We start from the raw sequence: 22829 nt of genomic DNA, 5'->3' as shown, positions 1-22829 counted from the left end.
CACCTCACCCTGTAAGATGGTACCCTTGCTAATTCTTCAGTCTTATCTTGCACCTCCCTTTCCCTTGCCCATTCTCCTCCCAACACACGGCCTTCTTTTTGACCTTGAACACCCGTGACCTTTCTAGCTCAGGGCTTTTGCACTTGTCAGTCCAGAATGCTCTTCCCTGCTTTTGGCACTGTGGCCCCCTTCTCTTATTTATTTATTTTTGAGACAGAGTCTCCCTCTGTCATCCAGGCTGGAGTGCAGTGGTGCCATCTCGGTTCACTGCAACCTCCACCTCCCAGGTTAAAGTGATTCTCCTGCCTCAACCTCCCGAGTAGCTGGGACTACAGGTGCCCTCCACCACGCCCAGATAATTTTTGTATTTTTAGTAGAGACAGAGTTTCATCATGTTGGTCAGGCTGGTCTTGAATTCCTAACCTCAGGTGATCCACCTGCCTCAGCCTCCCAGAGTGCTGGGATTACAGGCGTGAGCCACCGTGCCAGGCTCCATTCTCCTCTTTGGATTGTCAGTTGAAATACTACCTCTTCACAGGGAACTTTTCCAGCTACCCTTGCAAAGTCGAGTCCCCAAGTTCATTTCTGACATAGCATCCCATTTATCCTCCTCAAGGCATTTACTGCAGTATGGAAATATCTTCCTTATTGTCTACTGTTAAAATTTTCTGTCTATAATATAATTTATTTATTATATGAAAATGTATGCTTATCAAAGCGATATTTTGTATAGATCACTGCTAAATCCTCAGCACCTGGCACGATGCTGGCATCCAGTAGGTGTTCAATAAATACTTTTTAAATAAATGAATGATCGCTATGACCATGGCAAACATCTGAATCTGGATACAACAACACAAAATAACAACAAAATCTGTGCTGGCGTGAAATTGGTGCTTTGTGAATGCTGGGGAGACAATCACCTGCCACTGGAAGCCACTTGGCAGTGTCTATGGATGGAGTTGTGTCTTCCTTCACCTGGGAACTGGCACTTCTGAAGGTGTGATTGTACTCATCCTTAACATACACTTTGGGGGAATGATCTAGGCGTAGGGTTTTTCTTAAGCTAAGAAATGAGTTGTCTATTTCGCAAAAGAACTAAAAACAGAACTCTGATTCATGAATTTGCCAATGGCTTTTCCTTCTTGGGGAACCTCCCTGGGCACAGTGAAACCCCTCTTGGGGCACAACCTCATGCTTGATGTGAAGGTAATCACGGAACATCAGCTCCGCCCGTAGGGTGGCCGGCAGCCCAGCCAGGCTTAACCCGAGGGGTACTCAAACGGAGGTTCTTGACACCTTATCAGGGTGTGTACGCTTCTGCAGAATGAAGCTTCCTTCCCATGCTTTGCCAGGATTGGTTTTGAAGAATTACTGACCTAGTTGATAGTCTCGTGAATTTGGCAACGATGAAAACAAACCTGCAAATGAATTATTCATTGTAAATTGGAAAACAAAAACAAGAAGAATCATGGGTTAGTCAATTTATGACTCAGAAAATAATGACAGATAACTGGATGAGGGTAAAGTGACAGATAACTGGATGAGGGTAAAGAGTATCTTCTATACTGTATTTGCTGTTGGTTTCCTTTTCTTTTCTTTCAAAAAGTTTTTTAAACAGAGCAACTTTTGTGTGGAGTCTAAATGGCTTAATTACATAGGCTGTAAGTGAGAAAACTCCGCTGGATGACTCCGTGTACTTGCTTTCTCTCCTTTCACTGAGACATGCAAGGTGAGAGAAGGGAGTGGAAATGGACAGGCAAGCATGAGATGGGCAAGCTGGCTGCTTTCCTGTTGTGAAGTGGTTTGGAGAAAAAAGAACAAAAGCCCCTTACTCAAGCTGTAACTCCCAGCCAGCCAGCATCAAAGGCCCAAGAAGCTATTAACCACAAATTAATTAACCCCTTGCTTTAGAGAACTAAGGACCTTCCCGAGGCCCTAGGTGCCTAGCTAGGCTTAACTTTCACCTCATCGTGAACTTTTCCTTATTTTAGTACTAAAAATCATGCCCACAGGTGGAGATTTAAGATGTTAATGAGACATATGTTGTATGAAGCAGCATCTTAAGCCATTGTACATGTGCCAGAAAAACCTCACCTCTACATGTCCTGACTCCCCTTACTGCAGACCCCAACAAAGGGAACCCACACCTTGACTTTGGAGAGCAACCCACTTCCTTTCTTGGTGTTTGGTCCCTTATGTCCATAAGCTTTCATAAAAGTCTTTCTCTTTGCTATTGTCTGCTGTGATCTCTTTTGATTTCTATCCTGGGGGATCAGAAAAGCCCACAGGGTATTGGTGCCAGAAATCAGCTGTGCAAGCACAGAAAGGGAGCAGAGGCTGTTGCCTGGCTCAACTGGTGAGGAGCAAGACTGGAGAATGAGCATGCAGTGAGTTCTAATACTAGCATCTTTCTTACCACTAAACACCTGACCCCTTCCCGACACATCCAGGAGCCTTGGTTCTCTCCTTCCTCCAACTCTCTGAGAGTGAATGCTGCTGAGAACCACTGTGGTTTTAAAATACTCCGTGCACTACAAAGAACTCTCAGATGCATCCTGTGGTTGAGAGCAACTTTGTGTGTCATGTTCATCATTAACCTCAATGAATGCATACTAATGATCTAATATGCACCAGAAGCTACACAAAAACACTTTATAGTTGTTAGCCAATTCATTTTGGCTACAGCCAGCCAGAAAAGAGGAAATCGAGGCACAGAGAAGCAAATGTCAACCCTACCTGGAAGTGTCCGTCTGAAAAGATCAGTTGAGTCTTCCTCTACCAGACCCCAACTTGTCTGGTCTCGTGAAGAAAGACAGAAATGGATGGAAATTCTTATCACCTTCTTGCTGGAGAGTTAGGAAGAGTCAACTGGTCCCTCACAACAAACTTTGCCCCACTCAAATACTGCCAAAGGGGTCTTTGTTGTAACATGGCCTACAAGGAGAGGACATCTTTCTGGGAAAGCACCTAGAATGTGGCTGGTACATATTCAATGCCCAGTAAATGTAGCTATTATTTTTTCAATCAACACTCTTACATACCCCTTTTCCACTCACCCTCTTCTCCCTTTTCTTTGGCCACCCAATAAGCAGAAATTCCAGAGGCATCCTCCGGGGTGGCTGGGAGCAAAGGATCCCCAGGGTGCAGTGTGCCCTGGGCTGAGGTATCTCTGAGGTGCTTCCATCTTCTGGGTCCTTCCTCACTGGGGTTGTTGCCTCAGGCTCTCAGGACTCCCCTGGAAGTCTTCTGGTGGGAAAGGCATTGATCGACTTGCCACCCTTTCTCTCCCATCCCTTTGCAATTCTAGGAGAGTTGCAGCCTCGCCCTCCCAGGCTTGCAAAGGTAGAGGGAGAATTATATTGGAATTTAAATTGGAAGCTCTCAAGGCATCTCAAAAATACTTTCTCTATTTTTTTTTTTCCTGTAGATATTGGAGAGGTTGGCAAACGGGTCTTCCTAAAGACAGAAAAATGTATGATTTAATGTTTTCTTTAGATTTCTGTTTGAGTGGATGCACAGTGCTCCGTATTGTGTGGTGGGGCGGGGTGTGTCTTCTTATTGATGAAATACACTGCGCAGGTCAACTCGGTAAATCGAAATGAGAAAAGCCGATTGCGGGAGTGGAGGGGGTGTGGTATCAGGGTGCCGGCGCTTGTGGAGGGGGGCGCGAATGTGAACGTGTGAAAGCGAGAGGCGTGCCAGGAGAGCGCGGGAAAGCTTACTGGTGAGGCAAGTGTGCGTCTATTTCCATGGCGCCCTGGCTCGCGGCAGCCCCTGGCTGGGCGAGGGGTGTGATGTGGGAGTGGGGTGGGAGGGGGCAGCAGGCGGGGCCTGCCACGTCACTTGGAGAGTGTGTGTTGGGAAGGAAGGGCAGACAGGAGAGCCGAGCCGCTGCAGCTGCGGCGGCGGCAGCGAAGCCTTGAGCCGTGGGGAGGTGGGTCCCCGCGCTCGGGCGCCGGGGCAGCCCAGGGCCCTCTGCGAGGCCTGCGGCGCGGCTCCTAGGGAGGAGGTGGCGGCTGTGGCGGCCGGAACCGCGACCTTGGCCGGACCCAGCCCCGCGGTGGACGCAGGGCGGAGGCCGAGCCCCGCCAGGAGTCTTTGCCGAGCCGGAGGGAGGCGCATCTGGCGCTTCGGTACCAGCGGCAGCCGGGGGTCCGGAGCAGCTGGAGGAGCGCAGTGGGAACTGGGAAGAGCTAGCCCGGCTGGAGGGCGGACCTCTGCGTCCGGGAGCCGGGTCTCAGGCACCGCTGGGGGCGAAGCCACGCGTCTTTTCGGGCAGCCAGTTTCACACGCGCCTGTGTGCGGTTCCGGGCATCCCAGTAAGCTCTAGCACCGGGGCGCGGGTAACGGGAAGCGCAGAGCCAAATCCCCAGCGCCCAGGTCACCTCCCCAGACCCAGCCCTGCAGGGACCAGGGCTTTAGGGCTCACGGACCCAACGGCCAGGTCAGACCGCGAACCGGGAGGAGCGCGAGCCCCACCCTAAAGAGGGCGCAGCCGGGAGCTGGGGAGCGGGTGCCGCGCTCCAGAGATTGTGTCGTGGGCGCCGTCCTAGTGGCGGGGAGCGCACCTCCGAGGGGGCATGAGATCGGAGAAATCCCTTACGCTGGCGGCGCCGGGGGAGGTCCGTGGGCCGGAGGGGGAGCAACAGGATGCGGGAGACTTCCCGGAGGCCGGCGGGGGCGGGGGCTGCTGTAGTAGCGAGCGGCTGGTGATCAATATCTCCGGGCTGCGCTTTGAGACACAACTGCGCACCCTGTCGCTGTTTCCGGACACGCTGCTCGGAGACCCTGGCCGCCGCGTCCGCTTCTTCGACCCCCTGAGGAACGAGTACTTCTTCGACCGCAACCGGCCCAGCTTCGACGCCATCCTCTACTACTACCAGTCTGGGGGCCGCCTGCGGAGGCCGGTCAACGTGCCCCTGGACATTTTCCTGGAGGAGATCCGCTTCTACCAGCTGGGGGACGAGGCCCTGGCGGCCTTCCGGGAGGACGAGGGCTGCCTGCCCGAAGGTGGCGAGGACGAGAAGCCGCTGCCCTCCCAGCCCTTCCAGCGCCAGGTGTGGCTGCTCTTCGAGTACCCAGAGAGCTCGGGGCCGGCCAGGGGCATCGCCATCGTCTCCGTGTTGGTCATTCTCATCTCCATCGTTATCTTTTGCCTGGAGACCTTACCCCAGTTCCGTGTAGATGGTCGAGGTGGAAACAATGGTGGTGTGAGTCGAGTCTCCCCAGTTTCCAGGGGGAGTCAGGAGGAAGAGGAGGATGAAGACGATTCCTACACATTTCATCATGGCATCACCCCTGGGGAAATGGGGACCGGGGGCTCGTCCTCACTCAGTACTCTTGGGGGCTCCTTCTTTACAGACCCCTTCTTTCTGGTGGAGACCCTTTGCATTGTCTGGTTCACTTTTGAGCTCCTGGTGCGCTTCTCCGCCTGCCCTAGCAAGCCGGCCTTCTTCCGGAACATCATGAACATCATTGACTTGGTGGCTATCTTCCCCTACTTCATCACCCTGGGCACTGAGCTGGTGCAGCAGCAGGAGCAGCAACCAGCCAGTGGAGGAGGCAGCCAGAATGGGCAGCAGGCCATGTCCCTGGCCATCCTCAGAGTCATCCGCCTGGTCCGGGTGTTCCGCATCTTCAAGCTCTCCCGCCACTCCAAGGGGCTGCAGATCCTGGGCAAGACCTTGCAGGCCTCCATGAGGGAGCTGGGGCTGCTCATCTTCTTCCTCTTCATCGGGGTCATCCTCTTCTCCAGTGCCGTCTACTTCGCAGAGGCTGACGATGACGATTCGCTTTTCCCCAGCATCCCGGATGCCTTCTGGTGGGCAGTGGTTACAATGACCACGGTAGGTTACGGGGACATGTACCCCATGACAGTGGGGGGCAAGATCGTGGGCTCGCTGTGTGCCATCGCTGGGGTCCTCACCATTGCCCTGCCTGTGCCCGTCATCGTCTCCAACTTCAACTACTTCTACCACCGGGAGACGGAGCAGGAGGAGCAAGGCCAGTATACCCACGTCACTTGTGGGCAGCCTGCGCCGGACCTGAGGGCAACTGACAACGGACTTGGCAAGCCTGACTTCCCCGAGGCTAACCGGGAACGGAGACCCAGCTACCTTCCTACGCCACATCGGGCCTATGCAGAGAAAAGAATGCTCACGGAGGTCTGACCCATGGAGGCAGGGCCTGCAGGAGGGGAGCACTGAGCTGACAGTCTCTTAGGCTTCCCTCTCGTTTCCACTACTCACTCTAGCTTCAGTTGACTTCTTGACTCTCTCCCCTACACCCACTACCTGGCATCCAGGACCAAATACCTGGACTATCAACCTTGTTGCTTAATCCCTGCAGCATTCAAGGTTAATCCATCTAAGTGACATTTTTGAAATTCCAGCGGTGCCACCCAATCATGCCCAGCTTCTGTCATATGGATGAGATATACATTTATGTCTGACCTTCCCTCAAGACTGATTTTTCATGTCTGGGACTTATAATATCTCGAGGAACAGCAATGTCAACAGGATGGAAACCAGCCATATCTGAGTCTTCGCTCCCTCCTTAGTGTTCTTTGCTTTGGGTCATGTGCGTTTCCTAGCTTCAGGTCACTTGGTAACTGGAAGAAGCTGGAGGACAGAAGCAGTACTCAACTTGCTGTTATTCCAGTGCCCTGTAACACCCACTGGTCATCCTGCAGATGACCCTTGGTAGAGTCTTTATTTGCACAGCCTCAGAATACGTTATTCGTTTCTAAACTTGGATGGAATTAGAGAAAATACAATCAAAACTTTACCACTTGGAGGACACAGGGGTTAGTCCAGGACCAAAGGGGCCAATGGATTTTTCAAGGTGTGCCCCAGCACAAGAGGCACTGGTGTTTGGTCTACATTTAGCCCTCCCCACTCTGATCCCCTGACTCTCTAGCTTCCAGGAAGGTTGCTTCTCAGAGCCAAATACTCTGTGCAAGTGCCTTCCTGAGCAGAAGAATTGGAGAGAGGGAACCACAGAGCCAGGAGGAATGTCTGAGTAGAGTCAAGCAACTGGCTTGATCACAGTCTGAAGCAAGGTGCCACTTAAACAGATACTGTTTTCTCAAAGGGGCAGAGGAATCGTGTTGCAGATGGCAGCCTTTTCTCCTTCATTTTCCCCAAATTTTCTCTAGCCCTCTACCTTGCTTCCTGGGAATTTGATTTAGGATTGCTGTTGAAGGCTTCCTCAAGCAAACGCCAGCTTAAAGCCCTAGACAGGTAAAAGCACACATTGGATGGCAGCATGGGTTTCTTCCCATTTTATGGGCGTGAAATATGTGGTTTAGAATAAGGAACAAGCATTGTTTCTTTGCCAACAGCCTCAGTCTAAGAGGCTTTTTTGCTGAGTCAAGCAAACACTTGCCTGCTCTCCCCTTGGAGCTGCATTTGACCTGCTCTCACTGGTAAGGTGACGTAGTGGCGTTCCCACTCGATCTAAGCCATTTTCTTCCATTGTGAGACCACTGCCATCTATCCACCTGCCCACCTCCTCTCTTTTATCTCTCAGTAACATTGCCATTTGTTTTTTGCCTTTGATAAACTGTGATGTACTGTTCTGAGATCTTTTGGGTGCAGTTCTGAAACTGAAAGGACTATTAACTTGTTTTTAATTTTATATCTATGTTTTCAGACTCTTTGATGATAATTTTTTTTAAAAATTATTCTCTCGAAGAGCAACTTACAAGAGGACAGCCTTATGAGGGTTTGCTTGAGAGGCAGTGTGGCTTCTGTGACTGCCAGATCTAAATCTCGATCTTGCCATAACTTTACAGGGTAACTTGGGTCCACAGTCCCTCTTTGTGCCTCAGTTTACCCACCCATTAAATGGGAACATTACTGTCTTCCCTTCCCTACCTCATGGGGAATGTCTGGGAAGCTGGGGACATTGCTATGCAAATGTGTGAATCTTAGTCATGGATTTGATTTTTAGTTCTCCCCATACCCCCATAGGCAAGGCCTTCCCCCAGAGTTCCTGCTTTGGATCCAAAGCCTAAGAATAGGCCATTATGGACCATTGGCTCCCTAAATCCCTCCTTGGCCTCTTGGACTGAGCCCCTCAGCCTTTCTTCTTACCCTTCAGAAAGGAGGGTTCTCTTTAGATATGTTCAGGGGGATCCTTCCATGGCTGGAGGTCACCTTGACTGGGAGCTTGGCTTCTCCAAACCTGAAACACAGTAGAAGATAGAGATGTTTATGATGCAAAAACCTGCTCTGAGGTCAGAAAGTGCTAGTTTTCCAAATCTCTCCCGTTGCTGCTGGCTCTCTGGGCAAAGAAGAGAAAAGCCTATTCCAGAGGCAGAAGGGAAGCTCCCAGCCGAGGGTAAAAGTTGAGACCTGTATGCATGTATCTCTGTATATGTGTATGTAATCACCCTCATCACCATCCCTGAGAAAACGTTTCCTTTTCAAGTCAGAGCACGCCTGAAAGGGTTTGTGGAGAGCCCAGACTCTGGTTGCCGTAGCAACCTTCCAGACTGTTCTCTCTATCTTCTGCTTTGGGCATCAAGGGAGACCAGGGGACTACATCTTCCCAGCTTCTCAAATGGGAGCACCTCCCACATCGTGGCTTAGGGGCTGGAGGAGCCAGGGCACAGATGTGGGACTTTTGGAAAATGTGGAGGAAGCAGGGCCTGAAAGCTTCCTGTCTGGACTGTTCTTCCTAGTTTCCCCACCCAGTCATTGAAGCTGCTTCATCTTACTCCTGATTCTTCAGAAATTTGAATGTTAAGCAACCGGTTAAACCAACGTCAGTATTAATTTTTTCAAGCTGTCGAGGGGAGCCCTTAGAGGGGACAACTTCTCCTTGGAGTGACGGCCAGGCTGGGCCTCACCAGGTGTGATCATAGTCTTAGATATCTTGGAGTTTCCCTCTCCGCAGAGGCAGGCTCTTCCCAGCTCCACGAGAGGCGGAGAATTGCAACTTATTCCTCCCCGGGAACAGTCTATCTAGCTCCTGGGAGGAATCTCAAAGATCTTTCTTCTTAAGACATCGAAGAAAAACTGAGAGGCTGTAGCTCGACCTAGTTTCTGTGAAGAATTTTGTCAAGTGATCCCTCTCTGACCCTGAGCCTCTTTATTTGGATTTTGTGCCTTGAGCACCAAGAGAATATGCACTCTGTGTTGCCTGGACAGCTGGGGTGGTGATTCACAGGAAGGGTCCAAGCCGTCATTACACCTGACTCAAGCCGGAAAGAGCTCGCAGAGGACTTCTGGAACTGCCAGCCTCAGCCTGAGATGCGGGATATTTGTCCCCAAGGAGTGAGGAGGGACAGCTCGCCGTCTTTGCAGGTGAGGTAGGTTCTGCTGGAGGGGAGTTTCATTGTTGGCTCAGTCCTGCAGGCTAAATTAGAACGGGGTGGGGAGAGAGAGAAGGTGGGGAAGCGCGTGCATCTGGAGAGATGCAGGGTTTTCATTCCCCTTCCCTCAGGGGCTACCTCGCTTTTTCTGTTTATTTCTCTTTGACTCCATTGACTTCAGTGTCCTTTTTCTCTGTTTCTGTCCCCTTGATGCTGCTGGCCCCTTTAAAAAATTATCTCTTTTTCTGTGCATTTTTCCCTTTCCTTCTTTTCATTCTTACTGTCTCTGCCTTTTTTTCCCCTTTCTCTAGTTTTTTTCCTTCTGGTTTTCCCCCCTGTTGTTTTACCATCTTCTTCCTTCTGTGTGTCTTCCTTCTATGTGTGTCTTCCTGCCTATCTTCCTCCCTCTCTCCACCTTTTCAGTGGCTGGGAGCACCTAGAGTGTTGACGTCGAGGTCGCACATTGAACTCTAGGACAGCTGTGCTTGCTAAGGTCTGTCTGCAGCCGGAGTATTCCACTTTTTCCTGACTTCTCACTCTGCCATTCTTTCCTACCATGCTCACCTCTGTGGGGGCAAGTCCTGAACCTGCCAAGCAAGATGAGACTGCCATGGGCTCAGAAAAATGTCTCCCAGAAATTTCCTGAACCTGCAAGCATAAATGAGAGAAGGCAGGCTGGGAGGGAGAGAATGACCCTGAGAAGTCGCAGACAAATCCTCTGCTGAGTAGCCCTGGACCACCTGAGGGCTTCCAGGCTTAGGAGGCTGGCAGAGAGGTCAAAGACAGAGGAACAGTAGAAATGTCAAATAAACAGAGAAAAGAGGGCTTAGGAGGCAGGCATAAGGTTGGAGTTAGCCTGGAAAAAGCCTTCAATCGGGTATGGCCTTAGAACTGCCCTTAATTCACTTGAAGGTTTTGTTAGTATCTGGCTGTCTGTCTCGGGTACTGAAGGCAAAACAAAAGGAAAGGACATAAATCTCAGTGGTGCAAGGTGCAGGGAACACTCCTTGACAAGGAGGATTAAGATTCACTGGGCAGTCCGCAAGGAGAATTGATGGACTCCTTGCCAGAAGTCTTAGAGCACGGGCTAAGTCCCACCTGCAGCAGGACATCAGGACAACCTGGGGGGCCCCCAGGGGGTTGAAGGTTGTGCTATTACAATTGGCCCCAGATAAGTTTTGGGGTGTAATAGAAATGCTCTAAAGCAGGACTGTGGTAATAATCATACAACTCTAAAAATCGCACCCCAAAATCATTGAATTGTGAAAAAAAAAAAAAAAAGAAAGCAACGAGTCTAATAATCTGGGAGTTTTCCATCTGAGCTGGGAGAACGGTTTGGTCCTATAAATCTAGAAGCTTAGCATGTCTAAAAATGGACCAGACAATATCTAGAATAGAATGGCAGTTTTTTTCTTCTGCCACATGGGGACACTTTAGAGTTTATATGCAGTTGATCGTTGCTATTCATGCACAATACCACGAACTGGTGTGTGTGTGTGTGTGTGCGTGTGTGTCTGTGTGTGCTTCATTTTGACATCAAATTGTTGTAAGAGTTCCGTGGTTTTTTCTTTTTTCTTTTTTTTCCTCTAAAGATATGTCATGCCGTTTTTTGGGTAAGCGCAGGGCATAATTAGCATGCATTGAACTATGATATATATGTTGAACATTATTCATTATATAGGACTGTGGCCTTGAGCTTGCCCAGGGAACTTACACTTTGCTGGCAAAAAGAAAAAAATTCCAGGAAAAGTTCCCACAAACCAAAAACCCCACCAAATCCCTGCACCTGTAAGCTCAGAATTCCTTAAGAGATTGCATGGGGCCCAAGGTTTTATTTACTTATCTACTATGGTTATTATTTTATTTTCAAATTTTTTGAAAATTTTTTTTTTGTGCATACATAAAGGTTTTATTTTCCCTGGCTCCCTCCCTACACTCCCTCTACAGTCGTTACTGATGCTTAACAGCCCTATGATGAGGTCCCAGCAGTCTTTGGTGCTTCCGGTAAACAAAAGAAGTGGGCGGTAACGGCCTTCATTTGTCTTACTGAGCCTTTCAATGATTCTCTCCCAGACTCTGATCTCCTCTTGGCCCGCTTTGCCTTGTGCCCACTGGACCCTCCCTTCCCTCCCCTTGGTGCTTTCCTCAGATGCACCAGCCAGTCCTGTGGCTTGTCATTTCTCCTCTCCACTGGCTGAGCCCTTGCTTGCAGCGGCATTTCTATCTGCCTGCAACTCAACATACATTCCAAGATAGATTCCCAGAGAGCGTGGTCCTTCCAGGACAATCTGGCTGGAGCTGCCGTCCTGGCTCACGTGGGTTTTGACTGTGTGTTATTGCCATGGGAAGGAAGTGGGGAGGAAAATGTGCTCCAGTCCTACCTTGTCACAGTCACTTAGGGGAGGAAAAGAATTCCATTTACTAGGTGGTAGGAGTTCCTTTCTCCGTCCCACTTCATATTTTGCCTTGGGTTGCACAGATAGCTCATGGCAGAATAAGGTCTGGAGCTTGGCAGTTGGCAGAGGGAGGGATCTTCCCAGACATAGGCCGTGGGGAAGAAAGACAGACGGGCTCTTAGCCTCTCATCTTGCCAGGTCTCCTGATGAACCACTTTTCTGTGCTGGCCTTGAGGTCTCTGTGGGGTGAGAGATGGTCGTGGTTTTCATGTTCTGGACTTGAGAAAGTAGTTCACCCTGCCTCTTGGTGCTCTTGGTTCTCATCCTCTGGCTTCACCTGGTACCCTAAAGGGGGAGTGGAAATCTATCAGCCACGGCCTTTGAGGGGTTATCAAAGCAGCTGCTGTGTTTGAAGGTGCACAGTAACACCAGGAGAGAAACTTCCTAGTTTTCAGAACACAAGAGGCAAGGTTCCTACCCGACAGGAAGTATCGTTCACACTGGTCTGACCTTGGCTATCACTTGACCTGTTTGGGGACTAGCCCTGATGGGATTTATTACAATTTTTTTTTTTTTTTTAAAATCCAACTCCAACCTCATCATTGTTACTCTAAAGAGAATTCCTCATTCCTCGGTCACGAGCCTCAGCCGATACACTTTACCTCCTCCTAGAAAACATTTTGGAATCTTAAGCAGCTTCTGCTGCAGGCTGCAAGGAGCGCAGACAGACCCTGGCTCTTTGGTGAGAGCAAAGCCGACATTTCAAAAGGAAATTGCAGCCACGCAGTCTGCTGGCGCTGCTATTTTTGACATGCTTGCTGTTCTCTCAGGGCTTGACAACCGCTGTCTCCAGGAGACAGACAAACCTGCTCTTGGCAGCAGAGACACTGCTTTGAAAAAGAACATAGGAAGACAGTCCTGCAGCTGGGAGGGGCGGGGAGGACTTGCCACTGGAAGCGTGGTACCTGGCTAGTGGGGCTGCAGATCTGAGGCTGCAGGATTTATCCTCACCCAGGGAATCCTGACCTTGCGTTGCATCCTTCCCAGTGGGAATAGTCCTAGCAAGAATAAGAATGGCACCATTCATTTACAGAACATTTTCAAACACGTTCAGTGCTTTCAGACATCGTGCTATTTAACAAAGGGGTTAACAGCGTAGTTGCTGGAGCCAGATCGTCGCGGCTCAAATCCCTCCTTTGCTGGGTAACATTGGGCAAGTTATGAAACAGTTCTGTGGCCTCAGTTTCTTTCTCTGTCAAATGGAGGATAATAATAGTACCAATCTGATACGGTTGTTTTGAGGATTAAATAAATTAATGTATGTATAGTGTTTAAATGTACAATGTCACCTGTTATTATCATCCTTCAGCAATGAAATGAGGTAGGTAGGCTAGGCTTTGTTTTTTTCTTTGGCAGATAAGAAAACTGAAGCTCGCAGGGGTTGTGATGTATTTAAGGGCACACGGTAATGTGTGTTTCATCCTCTTCAGGGGAGATGGAACAGAATGGAAGGCAGTGAGGGTCTAACTGTTATTGGGCAAGAAGAGAGAATGAAGCCATAGCTCCTAAATGTGTATATAGACTTCTGTTTACATGCCAGCTTGTCTCTGATGGAGCAGCAGCAGGTGTCCTGTGCTTTTGTTCCCTATGGGTCTCTGAAAGTGCACACACACACACACACATATGCATATACACACATACATATATACACACATAAATATATATACATACATACACACATATACACATACATACACAAATACACATACACATATATACACACATACGCACACAAAGCCACATATACACACACGTATATATACACAAACATAAATATACACATGCACATGTATACACACATATATGCACACACAAACACATATATACACACATGTATGTACAGGCACATATATACACACTTATACATATACTCATATACACACACACTGTGCTATATATTCTCTATGTGTGTAGCGTATATACGTGGAATGTCTTTCCATGGAGCCCTTCCTCAGTACTGCCACTGATCTCCCTCTCCCATTTCAACATTCTCAGTGATTGACACTCCACTTGAGTTTTCCTCATGCACCTGCTCATGCCTTCTTCCTTGGGACGAATGCAGGGTCTTCTATTTAGCAGAAGGGACAGAAATCACAAGCCAGACCCTGGCCTAGAGTTTTCCTACACTGTTCCAATGGCTTTCAAACTTCCACCGTCCTGGTCCTCATCCTCAGCATGCATTCTGTTCCCCAGTCACCTTCACGGCCCCCTTTGCAGGTGGGGGTACCTTTTAATCTCCCATGGGTGTGTTTCTGCTTTCCTGTCCTTCTTTAAGGTAGAGGAGACAGGAGGCCTTGTAGTTGGAAGAAGCCAGCTCCCCTGCCCTTGTGGGTCTCCATTGGCTTTCACTCCACCTAAAGAGCATTTATGACATGTCTTGTTAGGGGTTTTGGCACGGGCCAGATTGCTGTCTTCACCCTCAGCTCGCTGCCATAGCCACTGTGGCTTCTTATAAAGGTCCCATCCCAGGGCAATGTGACGTGGCTGCCCTCATGTTTGAGGATTCTGAGCTTGCTGGCTTGCCTGCCTTGGGAGTTGGAGAATTGGTCTGAATCACTGTTTATTAGCTGTACCTCATTTAACCTCACCAAGCTTCAGTTTCGTCATCTGCAAAATAAGGAAGCTAACATCACTTGCCTTACACAGTTGCTGTGAGATTCAGAAGAGGCAGCCAGTTAAAGAGTTTAGCAGGAAATAAACTCTTAGGAAAGCATGGCTCTTCCCACTGCCAATCAGCAGAGAGACCCTTAGAAACACCAAACACCCGTCTGAGAGTGGGGCCGAAACGACCTGCATGTCAGAGAAAGGCAGGGTCCCTGCCGACTGCAGTTTTGTTCTCAGAAATAAACATTTAAATGAAATATGACATAAAAAATAGACTCAGGATAGCTAGCTATTTTTACCAGAAGGCTCTTTGCCTAGAGGATTCACAGCAGAATTTCTTTAAATAATTGCACTTACGGTGTGATTTAATATACAGAAATATAATCTGAATATATCTTGGAAGAATAGGATGGATATGTAATAATGTATAATACATATGTATAATATGTATGTAGTTTAACAAAGTTTGTTTCCAGCCAAACTAGAATGAGAATTCTCACTTAACCCTTCCCTCAAGCCCTGGAGCATTGCAGAGGGTGGTGTTGAGGGTCACAGATGGAGGGGGCAGTGAATGCCTCTTTATGAAGAAGGAGACTGATGCAGAGAAGTGAAATAATTTGCCCAAGATCACACAGGAAATTAGGGGCAGAGCTGTGCCTGGGACCCAAATTTTCTAACTCCAACTGCAGCATATTTTCCCATGGGAAATGGAACTGTAAGGATTACCTAAACACACACACACACACACACACACACACTTAAAAATAACTATTCATTTTCTACCCAACCAAACTCCTTAGCAGAGCTGCCCATAGAAAATGGAATTAAGTGATTTTAAATTTTATCTTTCCCTCCCCTGAGTTTCCAGGGCACAGAGGCAGTGAGCCTAGCTAGAGAAGCCCAGAACCAGATGACCAGTTTCTGGATTTTTAAGGAAGGACTAATGACTGAGGACTAGTGCAGACCAAAGGTATTTAGCACTGGACAAAGAGAGGCTCATGTACAGGCTCTGGGCTTCTAATCTCACTGATTAAGGGATTCTTTAACCTCTTAAGGCTTTATTTTTTCTGTTAAATTTAGTGACTGGGCAGAAGGAAACTGTCATAGATTGGAAATCAGGAAGTCAAGGGGTTATCTGAGCCTTCTGAATTTTATGGCGGAAGGAAGGGATGCAGAAGGTCAGCATCTTACCCAGGAGTGCTGACTTCTGATGCCTTGGGAGGCAGAAACCAGCTTCTAGACTCTTCCCTGCACTTTGCTGCCCTGATAGAGAAAGAGAAGTTACTGTCAGTTACAGAGCTCTTTTACAAATCACGGGACCGGGGTCAGGAGGAAGAACGTGTCCAGAAGCCCTGGCAGTTGAGCCATCAATCAGCCAGGCACTCCCCAGCTGCTTTAAGGCAATTTGGCATTGGTGGAAAGAGAAAAAAGGTCTGGTATGATGGGGAAAATAGCTGTGTTCCCTGCAGAAGACTGCTTTCTGTGCTTCAGGGGAAGGATCACGTTCACCCAGGAGAGCATACGTGTGCACATGCAGGTGCCCAGGCACACCTTCCCCAACCAGACCCTCTATTCACGTGGACGTGTGTGTGTGTGTGTGTGTGTGTGTGTGTGTGTGTGTGTTTTGTTTTTCTTTTTTCTGCATCTGCAATCTCCTGGTTTATGGTTTTACATGCCTCCAGCAATTCCAAATTGCAATCACAGAGCACCTTCCCTAAAACTGGGCAGATTACCTTATAAGAGGTCCTCAACTGTCACTTGTGGCTTGTGAGCCACATGGGACACAACATTAAGAAATACTGGAATATTTCACACACACACATCTGAAGTTTTGGTTTCTCTTAAAAGCAAAGGTCTGGGCTTGTTGATCCTGCACGTTTGCTTTCCACCCACCATCAGCAAAAGCTGAGGGACAGCGGCCCCCTGCAGAAGGACGTCGGTTCTCTTTGCCCACTGCCCATCACTTCTTAGTCCCTGCCACTGAGGCTGGGCCGTCTGTCATTTTTTTTTTTTTTTAAATGGAGTTTCGCTCTTGTTTCCCAGGCTGGAGTGCAATGGCACGGTCTCGGCTCACTGCAACCTCCGCCTCCCAGGTTCAAGCGATTCTCCTGCCTTAGTCTCCTGAGTAGCTGGAATTAGTGCCCGCCACCAGGCCCGACTAATTTTTTGCATTTTTAGTAGAGAGGGGGTTTCACCATGTTGGCCAGGCTGGTCTCAAACTCCTGACCTCAAGTGATCCGCCCGCCTTGGCCTGCCAAAGTGTTGAGATTACAGGTGTGAGCCACCGCGCCCGGCCCGTCTGTCAGTTTTAATTGTGCCCCAGCCATGTTTTTTCATAGGTAGGAGATATTTCTCTCTACGTACATTTCTACCAAAGCTTAGAAAAGGAAAGATGGAAAGAGTATCATGTTTAGGGAAAACGGTACCTGGCTTATGTCACCTAGTAACCCCTGGGGACACTGGTGCTTGCGGCCATACTCAGAGCCTTCCTGTGTGATTTCATCTAAGTGGCTCAGAATCAACTATCTGACTTAGAAGTGGCAGGTCAGATGGAGATGGGAGTATGTGTGTTTGCTGGAAAAAACAGAAATGAGAGCAGAAATGAAGGCTGCTTGCCGGAAGGAGCCGGTTCCAGCTACCCACGAGAGACGGAACTGTGAGGCTGCACAGAGAAGAAGGCACTGGAGAGTAACGAGAGCATGCCATGTTCTGTGTCCAGTTAAGCAGGCAGGGGAATGTGTGATGTAATTCAGAACTCCCAACCGAAATGATCAAAATGAGAAATCAGGCAAACTTCTGCGTTCAGAGATGTATCCAATTAGAGAACCACCTCCTGTTTCTGTGATGTCAGACTGTGGAGCACTACTCCACTCCCGCTGGCTAGGACTGAGTGGGCGTCAGAGTGGGGATTCATGAGTGGCATCATGTGGCTTTCCTGATAACGACTGGCCACCCAGCCACTGGCTATGCATCTGTCTGGTTGCTTCTGTGATGTCACGAGGCCCATGGCCATCCCCGGATTCGATCTTGCCTCTCTTGGGTTATTCCCAGTTGGTTTCAGCTCTCAGGTGGAATCTTCTGTCTTTGAAACTTATTGGCCAAAAGCTAAATGGCCATAGATTTGGAACCATGTACAACATTATTTCCTTGGGAGGGAGATAAGAAACGTTTTAAGCTTTATATTTGCCCTTTCCAGGAGGGCAGGAAATGTTCAATCAGGTTGGGATTAAATAAAATCCATCATGAGCCTTACATTTGAATGCTTGTAGGCCTCGCTTTTTCCAACAGATGCATTTCCAAAAAGTTGTTGTTGTTTTGTGTATATATAATTATTTTCCTATCAGAGGTGCTTTTTTAATAGAAGTGGGCCGTTTCACATTTAAAAAACTACATAATATAGTTAAAAGAGAGCATGTAGTCAGTAGAAAAATGAATTTAAACTAGCTTATAGTGCACTTCATGCAGTCATAATTCCTTCCTCCAGTGGAAGGAAGAGGAATGCTATGGCACTGGAAATGATGGAAATGATGAGGATTGCTGATCAGACTTGAAACGAAAAAAAAGCTTTTTTTTTTCATTGTGGGAACTAGGAGATACTTTTCAAAATGTATGTTCAAAAACAGGAACTCTGGCTGGGTGCAGTGGCTCACGCCTGTAATCCCAGCACTTTGAGAGGCCGAGGCGGGCGAATCACTTGACATCAGGAGTTCGAGATGAGCCTGGCCAACATGGTGAATCTCCATCTCTACTAAAAATACAAAAATTAGCCGGGTGTGGTGGCGGATTTCTGTAATCTCGGCTACTCGGGAGGTAGAGGCACGTAAATTGCTTGAACCAGGGAGGTGGAGCTTGCAGTGAGCTGAGACTGTGCCACTGCACTCCTGCCTGGGCAACAGAGGGAGACTCTGTCTCAAAAATAAATAAATAAATAAATAAATAAATAAATAAAATAAAATGGGGAATTCCAAGAAAATCTATCATAGTCTCTCTTTTTCTTACTGCATGCAGACTGTAAGTGATGCATTTGCAGGTGGGCAGCACTGCCTTTCCCACACCTGTAGCTGTGTCAGGTGAGGCAGGACAGGAGACATGAGGACGTGGTTCTGAGCATCTTGGTCTATCTGCGAACAGCATAGGCAGAGGGTGATATCTGTCCACCCTGAGGAAGTCAGCTCCCGGTGCTGTTCCCCACTGGTGTCTGCCTGTGTGACCTGGGGAGAGTTCAGAACCTCACTGAGCCTTGGTTTTCTCCTCTGTAAAACTGGGCCATTAATAGACATCCCTCATGGTGGCCAGTGAATCGGTGTAATTAAAGCAGGTAGTGCTAACAGGCCTGGTATGTGGCAAGCATTCAGTAAAAGTTATTATTTCATGGTCTGTTTCTTATTTGCCCACCTTGACAGAGTACTGAGGCATAAGCAAGGCCTCTTGTCCAAACGTTAGGTACAGTTAAAACCACTCAAAGCTCTCATAAATCAGTCTTTTGGGAATTATGTCCATCTATGTAATAGTTTCTCTTGTTTTGTAGATTTGGACTTTCTGATCAAATAGTAACCGTGATTCAGCTATTAAATCATCAAACACTTGGTCATAGCAGAGGCGACTCATGTAAAGGGGCTTACTACCTTCTTAGAGTGAAACTGTTTCCTTGCTAAAAAAAGCCAGCAGCAGAGAGTATCCAGGGATTTTGTTAAATTCCTAAAGAAAGAACACAAGCAATGAGGTGACTTACCCATTGAGAATCCCTGAGATCAGCAAGAACTTCCAGAAAGCTTGGGAATTCACAGAGAGGTTGAATAACTGAGTGTGGAAGGATCGCATGACTCAGCGATTCACTTGGCTGACCTGTGGGCTGCCGTAAGCGGGAGAATAAGCGGGAAGAAATGCACAAGGGTGCAGGTAGGATGCTTCCTCCCCGATGCATAAGGTCAACACTTTTCTTTGCAATTATCATACAAATCAGTGGAAAACAGACTCAACTTACAGAGGATGTATTGGCTTTACCTTCAACATTTCAGGGATGTATTTAATTTGCAAGCCAGTCAGCTGAACTCACTTAATATATCAATAGAGAATAAGGACAGATGACAGGGAATAATTGAGCAGGAAGAGAATTCTAAAAGTCATGGAATTAATTGCCTTGCTGTGTATTAGAAAAATGTCTAGATTATTCCAGGCTTATTCTGAAAAATGCCCAGAGAAAGAGAATATAGACTCCTTAAAGCTACTTGTGTTTGAGCACGCTTTGTCAGGATGTTTTCCTCATTTCTCAGTTACACATCTCCTGCTGCACTTTAAACTTCCTTCATCCTGTTTTGTCTTCTGCTGAAATGGATACTCAAGTGACCATGTTACCTAGAATAACTCATGCCAGAGTTCCTCAAATGTGATCTGCAGAACATCAATCCTACGCAACTTTCCATGGAGAAGGAATCCCCAGGCACTATGTTTCAGAAATGCTGCCTCTTGGAGATGCACAATGCATATGAACATAAAATTAAAGGCTCTGAGAAGTCCTGCAGCAGTAAACCTATTTCACTTCTTTAACCCAGTGTTTTTCAACTTCTTACATTTTTAAAAAATTTTACCACAGAATCTCCATCCCCTTTTTATAGTAATGTCTGCTTACATACCCCCAAAACTCATCCAAAAAATACATTTTCAAAAACTCGAAGAGATCTGAAGCTTGTTGCAATGGATTTGAGTGCATGGACCCTCAGCCATTAAAGGTTTTTTCAGTTGGACCATTTTGTGGCTTCTTATCAACCTTCTTAAAGTTCTTCACACCCCTCTTGAGTTGTGCAGAAACAGAAATGGTTTTGATAAGCCTCTGAATAATGTGATAAAAGACATTCTCTTCCCTGTAGTCCTTATAAGTCTTCTTAAATAGAAGTCTTTGAGAAAATAACAGTAAGAGTTGGTCTTATTTGTTGCGTTTAGAGCTGCCTTGCTAGGAAATGTCCACAGATCTGATGCACTCTGCCAGGCAAATGAGGTCGTCCGCATGGCTTTCGCCTTACAGTGTTAACAGCCAATTTCTATGCGCGTTGTTAACCAAATCAAAAATTGTAACATGGATTTTTTTACAATCACTTTTCTAACTAAAACCTTTTGATGAAAACATTCATGATAACCTTTACTAACTATCCTATTTATGAAATCTTACTCACAATCTGAGAAAGATGCAAATACCAGCAGTGAGTTGTATGTAACCACGTTTCCTCAGTATTCTTTTCCATCTTCCTAAACACTGTTTTCAAGTGTGACATTTGTCCTTTCTCCCAAAGTATTTTTGGTGCTGACACACCACAGTTGGACCTGGTTCCTCTGGTGCTTGGATTTCAGTCCCGTGGAAAGCTGTTTTCTGCTAGGTGTTTTTTGTTTGTTCGTTTTGTTTCGTTTTGTGTTTTTGGTGCTGCTTAGGGCTCTTACCTCTGACCCTCCTCTGCTCATCCAGCAAGGCCTGAGGTTTGCTGTCTGCTCCTCACCAACTGGCCCAGGCTGAACTTCCTTCTTCCATGGTGTCCCTTCTGTGCTCAGAGGCAAAAGCAGAAAGGAGGGAGTTGCTCTTGTCCTGTTGTTGCCTTTGTACCGATTCCTTTTCTGTACATGTTGAGCCATGAGGAAAAGTTTCTGGTATTAAAGCCACTAAAAGTCAGAAGAAGTGGACTGCGGGGTGGATGAGGATTGCATCCAATTCTGGGTCTGTCACTAACCTGCTGTGTGACCCTACACATGTCACCTGCCTGGCCCTCAGCAAATGGTAGCCGTTAGTATTGTTCTCCCACCAGAGTCTTCAGTGTAAAGTGAGGTCATTGGATTCGACGACTGGGTTCCTGCTTGAAAATTCCGTGGATACCCAAGTGTATTAATCAGATGTGCAGCTGGCTTCCTGAAAACTTGACAGACTTTATTGCTTGGCTTTTGCCACTGGAGTGATGTTTGAAAGAGAGAGTTGGAGTTACTAGATTTTCAACTTTATGTAGAATCACTGAATTTCAGAGCTGATATACGCCAGTCTATTATTTTACAAAGATCAGAACTTACATTTAAAAATATACTCAGCAGGTTGTAGCAAAGTTTTGAAAGAGATACAATAATTTTTATCTACTATCAAGCAGTGATAAACGTCTTCCTTCTCCTTCCTTTCTGCCTCTATTCTTTCCCCCCTCCTTCCTTTCCTCCTCTCCTCCATCCTCCCTCTCTCTTTCCCTCCTTCCCTACCTTTTTTACTCCCTCCTCCCCTCCATCCTCCCTCTCTCTTTCCCTCCTTCCCTACCTTTTTTACTCCCTCCTCCCCTCCATCCTCCCCTCTCTCTTCCCTCCTTCCTCCTTCTTTCCTTCCTTCCTTCTTTTCCTCCCTCCCTGCCTCCCTCATTTGTCCCTTCCTTCCTTCCTTCCTTCCTTCCTTCCTTCCTTCCTTCCTTCCTTCCTTCCCTCCTTCCCTCCTTCCTTCTTTCCTTTCTCTTGCCCTTCCCTCCTCCTTCCCTCCCTCCTTTTTTTCTATTTTTCTTAGATGAAGTCTATCCTAGTTATTAAGTGATTCCAGATCCTTCTTTATTTCGGTGTTGCAAAATAAACATTCCTTGGTTTTGGCCGTTTCAAGCACCTTGGCATTATGATGGGAAAAATGCTGGGCAAGAAAAGACATTTCTATATTAAGGAGAAGCAGGGGAGTGCGGCCCAGCAGGGATGTGAACCAGTATTCCCTGAGTCTCAGACTCCACACTAGAGGAAGAAGTCTGTAGAAAGGACAAAGGAAAGCAAGGTTGGTGTTACTCTTTGGTATCCTTAGACAAAGTAGAAGCTGGCTTCTTCTATTTCTGGGAGAGAGCAGTAAGCAGCCTCAAGGGCAGGCATTGGATTGTAGTGCCTGGGTCACCTCACTGTGCCACAAAGTGGCTCTGGGATAGAAAAGTCCCTGGAAAAGTGTCTAGCTCTGACCTCACAGCTCTGCCCTGGGAAGCTTCCGAGCTGGGCCTAGCCCTGCACAGCTCCACCAAGGTCCTGCTGCTTTTTGGTGTGTGTTCATCATTCTCATCCCTCTCAGCTTTCCTTCCTACTCTTAGTGCAGCCTCATGAAGCCTCACAGTCCCTGGACAGGGATAGGAAGCCTGTGTGGGCTCCTAATGTGATGTTTGACCTTGAACAAGTTGCTTCAATTGAACGCTTTATTTTCAGACTCTAAAAGGAATATCTGCTCATCATAGAAAATTACCCCAACTTAGAAAAGTATAAGGAAGAAAATAAAAATCCCATAACCCCACCACCAGAGACACTCAGTGTTGGAACTTGGTTGTATTTTTCCCCCAGACAAACTTTGTCTATGTCTGTATCTGTATATCTATAGAGATCATTCAGCATTTCACTTGAAAGCTTCATATTATATCTCTAGTTTTCTCATGCAATTACTACATAGCCGTAATAGAGATGCAGCATTCTTTTGG

At 47.4% G+C, this 22829-nt stretch overlaps 1 protein-coding gene and 1 long non-coding RNA gene across 3 annotated transcripts in view; one reads left to right on the top strand and one right to left on the bottom strand.

The window, feature by feature from the left end:
• Positions 1–3723: 3723 nt before the first annotated feature.
• Positions 3724–22829, top strand: part of KCNA6 (potassium voltage-gated channel subfamily A member 6) — a 42438-nt gene continuing 23332 nt past the window's right edge. The window contains exon 1 of one of the 2 annotated variants that reach the window (XM_030804874.1): positions 3724–9314. In XM_030804874.1, coding sequence (XP_030660734.1) covers positions 4584–6173 — 1590 coding nt within the window. In that variant the 5' untranslated portion in view covers positions 3724–4583 and the 3' untranslated portion in view covers positions 6174–9314. Of the gene's footprint in view, positions 9320–22829 lie in introns of both variants that reach the window. The other variant, XM_030804873.1, reaches the window with a different exon arrangement.
• Positions 11205–15630, bottom strand: LOC115832928. Its single transcript, XR_004028340.1, has 2 exons — positions 15574–15630; positions 11205–12063 (listed from the first exon to the last, which is right to left on the bottom strand). It is a non-coding gene; the product is annotated as an uncharacterized LOC115832928 (long non-coding RNA).

The sequence above is a fragment of the Nomascus leucogenys genome, chromosome 23 (genome assembly GCF_006542625.1).
Source record: "Nomascus leucogenys isolate Asia chromosome 23, Asia_NLE_v1, whole genome shotgun sequence".
Classification (NCBI taxonomy): domain Eukaryota; kingdom Metazoa; phylum Chordata; class Mammalia; order Primates; family Hylobatidae; genus Nomascus; species Nomascus leucogenys.
Note: the sequence above shows the minus strand (reverse complement) of the source record. Positions and strands in the feature narration are given on the sequence as shown.